Raw genomic sequence first — 8,216 nt, forward strand, 5'->3', positions numbered from 1 at the left:
TGGCTTCCAGATATCCCCTGCCCCACCGTCAAGAGGTGTTTCAGAAAGTGGAAAGGCAGTTCATGCTTGGTTTACGGGCAAGAAATCCCGAAATTAGGATGAAGTTCTTCTCACTTTATCATGAATCTCTTGGGAAAACATTGTTCACAAGGCTGCAGTACATTATCCAACTTCAGGACTGGGAAGCTTTGAGTGATATCTTCTGGCTCAAACAAGGCCTTGACCTTCTTCTAGCGATCTTAGTTGAGGATAAACCTATTACACTAGCTCCAAACTCAGCTAGGGTGCCACCACTTGTGGCTTCAGGTCCTCTTCCAGATTGTTCTGTGATGCAGGATCAGGTTCCTGATGTTCCAGTAGTCCCTGAGGATGCTCCTCTCACATTTGATGCCCTTGTTTATAAGCATGCACAGTTTCTAAACGAGATGAGCAAACTTAAGGTAACTCCATTTACCTTGTCACAGTTGAGGACCACACACTGTGTCAAGCTTTAAGGATTAGATATCCCTTTTCAATTATTAGAAGGTAACTATGGTTGTTTCGTATAGTCTACGCATGTCGCATCCTCTTTGTCTGCATGGTACACTTTCTGTCTCAGTTAAGATAGCAACATTTGACTGTAAAGGTACCATCTTTGTTTCTAGGTTCAACTTTCTTATATATTGCAAATTATTCTTTTTCTTGTCCTTTTTAAAGATACCAGATAAATGTTTGTAACTCAATTTGCTTGATTCTTGGTTTAAGTATGTCAAAGTCCATTGTTTTGTTCTCGTAGTTGCTGTTGTTAAGCTGTCTTGACAAGCATGTCAGAATTTTGATTCTTAGTTATTTAATGAAGATCAGTCAACATCTCTGAAATTGACGTTTGACTTCTTCTTTTAGGTGGCAGATCTTGTTGTTCCATTGAGAGAGCTGGCTCATACTGACGCTAATGTTGCATACCATTTGTGGGTGTTAGTATTTCCCATTGTTTGGGTGACCTTAAACAAGGAAGAACAGGTAGCACTAGCTAAACCAATGATTACTCTCCTATCAAAAGATTATCATAAAAAGCAACATGCCAGCAGGCCTAATGTTGTGCAAGCACTCCTAGAAGGGCTTCAGTTGAGCCACCCTCAACCTCGGATGCCTAGTGAACTGATTAAATATATTGGAAAGACTTACAATGCATGGCACATTGCATTGGCTTTGCTGGAAAGTCACGTCATGTTGTTCATGAATGATATGAAGTGCTCCGAGTCTCTGGCTGAGCTTTATCGCTTGCTTAATGAAGAAGATATGAGGTGTGGGTTGTGGAAGAAAAGATCAATCACTGCAGATACCAGGGCTGGGCTTTCTCTAGTTCAACATGGTTACTGGCAGCATGCTCAAAGTCTCTTTTACCAAGCCCTGGTTAAGGCAACTCAAGGTACATATAATAACACGGTATCAAAGGCTGAGATGTGTCTTTGGGAAGAGCAATGGCTGTATTGTGCTAGTCAACTTAGTCAGTGGGATGCATTGGTGGACTTTGGCAAGAGTGTTGAGAATTATGAAATACAACTTGACAGTCTTTGGAAGTTACCCGATTGGGCATATATGAAGGATCATGTAATTCCAAAGGCTCAAGTAGAAGAAACTCCAAAACTTCGTTTGGTTCAAGCTTTTTTTGCCCTTCATGATACAAACACAAATGGTGTGGGGGATGCGGAAAACATTGTGGGGGATGGTGTTGATCTTGCTTTAGAACAATGGTGGCAGTTGCCAGAAATGTCTGTTCATGCCAGGATCCCTCTTTTGCAGCAGTTCCAGCAGCTAGTTGAAGTTCAAGAATCATCTAGAGTCCTTGTGGACATTGCAAATGGTATCAAACATTCTGGTAGTTCTGTTGTTGGTGTGCATGGAAATCTTTATACTGATCTCAAGGACATCCTTGAGACTTGGAGACTGAGAACTCCAAATGAATGGGATAATATGTCTTTTTGGTGTGATTTACTCCAATGGAGAAATGAAATGTATAATGCAGTCATTGATGCATTCAAGGATTTTAGCAACACGAATACACAACTTCATCACCTTGGCTATCATGACAAAGCATGGAATGTCAATAGGCTTGCTCACATTGCTCGTAAGCAAGGCCTTTTTGATGTTTGTGTGACAATACTTGAAAAGATGTATGGCCATTCAACCATGGAAGTGCAGGTAATAGAAATTATACCAAGTTTTTTTGTCATATCAGGAAAGGTAGAACTGTATCCTCTTTGCCCCGGATCTTTTCCTTGAGTGCATGTATTTGTCATTCGTTGGTCCCGCTTTGGAGAATTTTTGGCCATTTAAGTTAAAACTGTCCAATTGATTTATTCTAGGGATAATGAAATCTTTGCCACCTTACTTACAAAAAAAAAAAGAAAAAAAAGAAAAAGAAATCTTTGCCACCCAGATGTAATTTTTTAGACGGTTGTTTGCTTTCATCATTTGAGTGGATTTTCTATTAACTTTTAACTATGTCTAGACATGTCTGGTGGTTATCTTGAACCTTCTGGATGGGCATAGAGCATGGAGTTTTCTTTCCTCCTGAGCTTGCACCTCTGTTTGTCAAATCTAAAGCAGTTAGTTAATAGTTTTCTTCCCTACATTACCTCCTCTTCTGGACATCAATCTCTTTGGTCTTGAGGAGGGACGGCAGATGTAGGTCGCTAATCAGTTTTCTGTTGCATGTTTGCAGGAGGCCTTTGTTAAGATAAGCGAACAAGCGAAGGCTCTTCTGGAAATGAAGGGGGAGCTTATCAATGGTCTTAATCTGATTAATAGCACTAATTTAGAATATTTTCCCATGAAAAGCAAAGCAGAAATTTTTCGCCTGAAGGGGGATTTTTTGTTGAAGCTAAACGACACTGAAGGTGCTAATCTTGCATATTCTGATGCAATCAGCCTTTTCAAAAATTTGCCTAAAGGATGGATAAGCTGGGGAAATTATTGTGACATGGTACACATTTTCTTCTGCTTTTGATGCCATTAGTGTTATTGATGACTTGTTTTCAATACTGAACTGCTGTCTGATACTTGTAGGTTTATAAAGAAACCAATAATGAGATTTGGTTAGAATATGCTGTCACCTGCTTTCTTCAAGGTATCAAGTTTGGCGTATCTAACTCAAGAAGCCATCTTGCTCGTGTTCTGTATCTTCTCAGCTTTGATACTCCCAATGAGCCTGTGGGCAGGGCATTTGATAAGTTCTTGGACCAAATACCCCACTGGGTTTGGCTTTCTTGGATTCCACATCTCTTGCTTTCCCTGCAGAGGACAGAGGCTCCTCATTGCAAACTTGTTCTGCTTAAAATTGCCACTATATATCCACAGGTAAATTCTTTTGATTTGTGTATTGCAAATTGATGAAGTACAATACTTCATTATGATGGTTATCTTGAGATTCTCTTGTAACAAAATCTCAGGCTCTGTATTACTGGCTGCGCACATATTTGCTTGAACGACGGGATGTTGCAAATAAGTCTGAACTAAGTGGACTGGCAATGGCTCAGCAAAGAATGCAGCAAGGTGTCTCTGGCACTGGTCCTGGTTCTCTTGGCTTGGCTGATGGCAATGCCAGAGTACAGGGTCATGGTGTATCCTCAGCCAATCAACTTCACCAAGGTGCTCAATCCAGTGGTGGAATTGGATCTCATGATGGTGGAAGCTCTCATGGGCAAGAACCCGAACAGTCTGGTGCGGAGAGCAGTGTGCATGCAGGAAATGACCAAGCTTTGCATCAAAGTACTTCAACCATCAATGAAGTTGGTCAGAATGCATTAAGGCGTAGTGGTGCTTTAGGTTTGGTAGCTTCTGCGGCTAGTGCTTTTGATGCTGCAAAGGATATAATGGAGGCTCTCAGAAGCAAGCACACTAATTTGGCCAGTGAACTTGAGGTTATGATTTCCACATTTGATTATTTTTTTAGTTGATGGAATTATTTACTTGTGTTGCGGCTCATAATTTTCAAGCCATCCTGCTCAGATATGTTTCTCTAGAAAATTTAATTTCATTTAGTGTACCCTCATCTAGAAAAATAGATTTTGAGAAAACAGGTAGGAAATATCTTGATTGGTTACCACAGTTCGTCACATGCTCATCGATTAATGTTGGAAAAAGAAATTATGAGTAGAGTTGTGTCCGCGAGTTGTATTCTGAACTATATACTGTTTTACCATGGTAACTAAATGTTATAAACTAAACTTTCCTTTTTTTTACAGGTTCTGCTCACTGAAATTGGTTCAAGGTTTGTAACTCTGCCAGAGGAGAGACTTCTGGCAGTGGTTAACGCACTGCTCCACCGCTGTTACAAGTACCCAACTGCTACTACTGCCGAGGTTCCCCAATCTCTCAAGAAGGAGCTCTCTGGTGTTTGTAGGGCTTGCTTCTCAGCAGATGCGGTGAATAAGCACGCTGATTTTGTGAGAGAGTACAAACTGGATTTTGAATGTGATCTTGATCCAGAAAGCACAGCTACTTTCCCAGCCACCCTTTCTGATCTGACTGAACGATTGAAACATTGGAAAAATGTTCTCCAAAGTAATGTTGAGGACAGGTTTCCAGCTGTCTTGAAGCTGGAAGAGGAAAGCAGGGTCCTGCGTGACTTCCATGTGGTTGATGTTGAGGTTCCAGGACAGTATTTTAGTGATCAGGTAAGTTAAACCAATGATTTTTATAAGCAGGATTCCTGTCTTATTTGTGTGATTTAATTATTTGTATGTAGTACTGGGGTAAATGGAGTTGGAAGTAATCAATTCTTGTTTCTTTTCCTCTCTTTTTTTTTTTTTTTTTTTTTTTTTTGGGGGGGGGAGAATACTATATGATTTTTGAATTTTGAGCAGTATTAATTGATCTTCTTAAAAAGACAAGGGTTTTTTTTTTTTAATGCTTGAAACTGGCTCATGTTTCATATTTTTCTTGTGTCTTCTTTGCTATTCTTATGAAAACACTGCACCATACAGGAAATTGCACCCGATCATACAGTGAAGTTAGACAGGATTGGAGCTGATATTCCGATTGTGCGAAGACACGGGAGTAGTTTCCGGCGTCTGACTTTAATTGGCTCTGATGGTTCTCAACGTCATTTTATTGTCCAGACATCTTTGACCCCTAATGCTAGAAGTGATGAGCGCATATTGCAGCTTTTCCAGGCGATGAACCAAATGTTTGATAAGCACAAGGAATCAAGACGCCGTCATATATGCATTCACACTCCAATTATTATTCCTATTTGGTCTCAGGTTATAAGCTTTTCCTTGCATGGAAGTCTGATTTCCTTTACTTCTGCCTTTAATTTTTTGATCCATTAATATGAACTTTGACAAGGTGATAAAAGAATTATTAATAGCTTCACGTGTTCAAAACTGTGGGACACGCCAACAGGTGGTCCCACCAAGAATCATGTCCCTTTTCTTGATTCAGTTGCTGATTGCTAAAGCCAATGTATTCTAATAATTGCTTACTGCATGAATAGGTCCGCATGGTAGAAGATGATTTGATGTACAGCACCTTTCTTGAGGTGTATGAGAACCACTGTGCAAGGGATGACCGAGAGGCAGATCAGCCCATCACTTATTTCAAGGAGCAACTGAACCAAGCTATATCTGGCCAAATCTCACCAGAAGCTGTTCTAGATCTCCGTCTCCAAGCTTATACTGAAATAACAAGAACTCTTGTAACTGACAGCATTTTCTCCCAATACATGTACAAGACTCTGGTGAGTGGAAACCATATGTGGGCTTTTAAAAAGCAATTTGCCATCCAATTGGCCCTCACAAGTTTCATGTCATTCATGCTACAAATTGGAGGAAGGTCCCCGAACAAGATATTATTTGCTAAGAACACTGGGATAATATTCCAAACAGATTTTCATCCTGCATACGATGCAAATGGAATGATCGAATTCAATGAACCCGTGCCTTTTCGTCTGACAAGGAATATGCAAGCATTCTTCTCCCATTTTGGAGTAGAAGGCCTTATTGTGTCTGCTATGTGTGCTGCGGCACAGGCTGTGGTTTCACCTAAAGTGAGTTTTACTGAGAAATATGTGTCAATATGATAGTTGAAGTAACTGATTAATAACCATGTTTATTAACTTGATCACACATTTGCAATATTGCAGCAAAATCAGCACCTATGGCATCACTTAGCCATGTTTTTCCGGGATGAGCTACTTTCTTGGTCTTGGAGAAGACCACTTGGCATGCCCCTGGCCCCCATCTCCGGAGGGGGTGGTACGAACCCCATCGAATTTAAACAGAAGGTCACAACCAATGTCGAGCATGTAATTGGCCGGATTACTGGAATAGCCCCACAATATTTCTCTGAAGAGGTAAGCCCCTGCCTCCGATTTCACTATGTTAGGGAATTTCTGGTAAAAAAGGATCAAAGGAGGGAAGGGAATGGAGAATGGGGATGTTTCCCTTTCTTTGTTTGGATGTTGAAGGTGAAAGAAGGGATGAATAGCAAAGAAACCTGTGATTTAATTAATTATTAGGGAAATGCTGCTCTCCACCCAACACAAAAGTGGGGCTTTAATTGAGTGTGGGATTTCCTTCCATGCATTCCCTTCTAAAATACTTCCAAACACCAGAACACAAGGGATTCCTTCCCCATTTTTTCTTTTCATTCCCTCCCTTTTCCCGTTCAAACACACTGGAAGTTTGCTGCTATGTATCACGTTTACCATCAATAAAACAGTACAGTCAATTTGCTTGATCATATGATAGAAAATTGTGTACTACATTAGTTTCGTGGAATACTAAAATGATTAAGCTATATAGCCATATAGCCATAGAGCCCTGCATGATAGAGCTAGAATATAACATATATGCTTTATTCGTATCTCATTCTGTGGTATTACTGACTTTTCCGTGAGCCTCTGATCAACTGTTGTATTGTATTTTTCCTGCACTCAGGAGGAGAATGCCATGGACCCTCCACAGTCGGTGCAGAGTGGTGTTACTGAGTTGATTGAGGCTGCCTTGACCCCAAGGAACTTGTGCATGATGGATCCAACTTGGCATCCATGGTTTTGACTGACCTCGGCACTGGAGCACCCATGGGCCGGTGACGGGATGGTAGTCTCTGTTAGGTCGGTCGGTCGGTCGCAATTCTCCATCGTAAATGTTATGTAAATATTGTTATTTTGGGACCTGATTTGAAAAATTAGTATTTTGGGTGTCGTGCATAAATCATTATTAATTTAAGTAAATTCACGAGCGAATGTAAAATTCTTTCTTTTTCCTGAATGCGCTGTTCAATGGATTGGGCACTTCAAAGGGCCATAGAACCGTTCCAGATAAAATGCACGATGGTGTTAAGAAACTTTCATGGTACGTAGTTGATTCCAGAAGATCCGCAAAGGGTGTATAAAAGGTCAGCATCGTATCCCACAATCATCTCTATGACTAGCTAGCGTGCTACATGCATGAAACCCAAGAAAATTCGTATGCTCTCACTGAAGAAACACATTATTTTCGTTTATTTATCACAATTTTGGTGATAGACATTGGCGGATTGGAGAGGATATTTGACGAGGAATCCCTACAAAAAATGTTGTAGGAAATCAAGAAATGGGTATTTTTTGGAAACCTTTAGGAACGTGTCGGTTTTTCTATATTTCTTCCATGCCAAAGTGCCAAGAAGTCCACGGTTAACACTTGAATAGTTGGGACTCTCATCTCCTATGCTAAACAAGCTTCTGTACTTTGAGTTCCTCCTCCCGAGGGATTCCTTCAAATAGACTTTGATGTAGCCTAAAAGCACTTGCTGCTCTCTTTGATAGAAGATGATTTGTCGATTATCGTTTCCACCCTCTCTAACAAAAATAGCTAACTATTGTATTTGATCTCAAGATTAGAAATGGCAGATGCATTGCTCTTGTCCATTATGTAAGGCATTTGATTGTCCCCCTCAGATTAGATCCTTAACTCAGGGGTCTTCGCAACAATTAGAAGGATCCACTCTTTGCAACAACTTGCCCACAATCAGGCCTTCTTATTTTTTTTTTTTTTTTTTTTTAAACAACTCTTTTCACAAAAGTATTAGAACATTCATATAGAAAAATGTTAGATGCTTTAAACACCAAGAAAGTAACTAGTCCGTTTGTTTCGACGTAAAATAAATTTGGAAACTTAATTAGTCCTTTAACAATTAATTAATGATAAAAATTAAAGGCATTGCATTCAGCATCTACTATGTTAAAAATA

General features: G+C 40.0%; 1 protein-coding gene across 1 annotated transcript in view; it reads left to right on the top strand.

Annotated features, from left to right (window-relative positions):
- Nucleotides 1-7,579, top strand: part of LOC133869067 (uncharacterized) — a 44,026-nt gene extending 36,447 nt beyond the window's left edge. The window contains 10 exon segments of the mRNA XM_062306039.1: nucleotides 11-440; nucleotides 883-2,181; nucleotides 2,705-2,965; nucleotides 3,049-3,339; nucleotides 3,432-3,902; nucleotides 4,227-4,658; nucleotides 4,968-5,246; nucleotides 5,480-6,031; nucleotides 6,128-6,337; nucleotides 6,924-7,579. Coding sequence (XP_062162023.1) covers nucleotides 11-440; nucleotides 883-2,181; nucleotides 2,705-2,965; nucleotides 3,049-3,339; nucleotides 3,432-3,902; nucleotides 4,227-4,658; nucleotides 4,968-5,246; nucleotides 5,480-6,031; nucleotides 6,128-6,337; nucleotides 6,924-7,043 — 4,345 coding nt within the window. The 3' untranslated portion in view covers nucleotides 7,044-7,579.
- The last annotated feature ends 637 nt before the right edge of the window (nucleotides 7,580-8,216 follow it).

The sequence above is a fragment of the Alnus glutinosa genome, chromosome 5, assembly GCF_958979055.1.
Source record: "Alnus glutinosa chromosome 5, dhAlnGlut1.1, whole genome shotgun sequence".
NCBI lineage: Eukaryota > Viridiplantae > Streptophyta > Magnoliopsida > Fagales > Betulaceae > Alnus > Alnus glutinosa.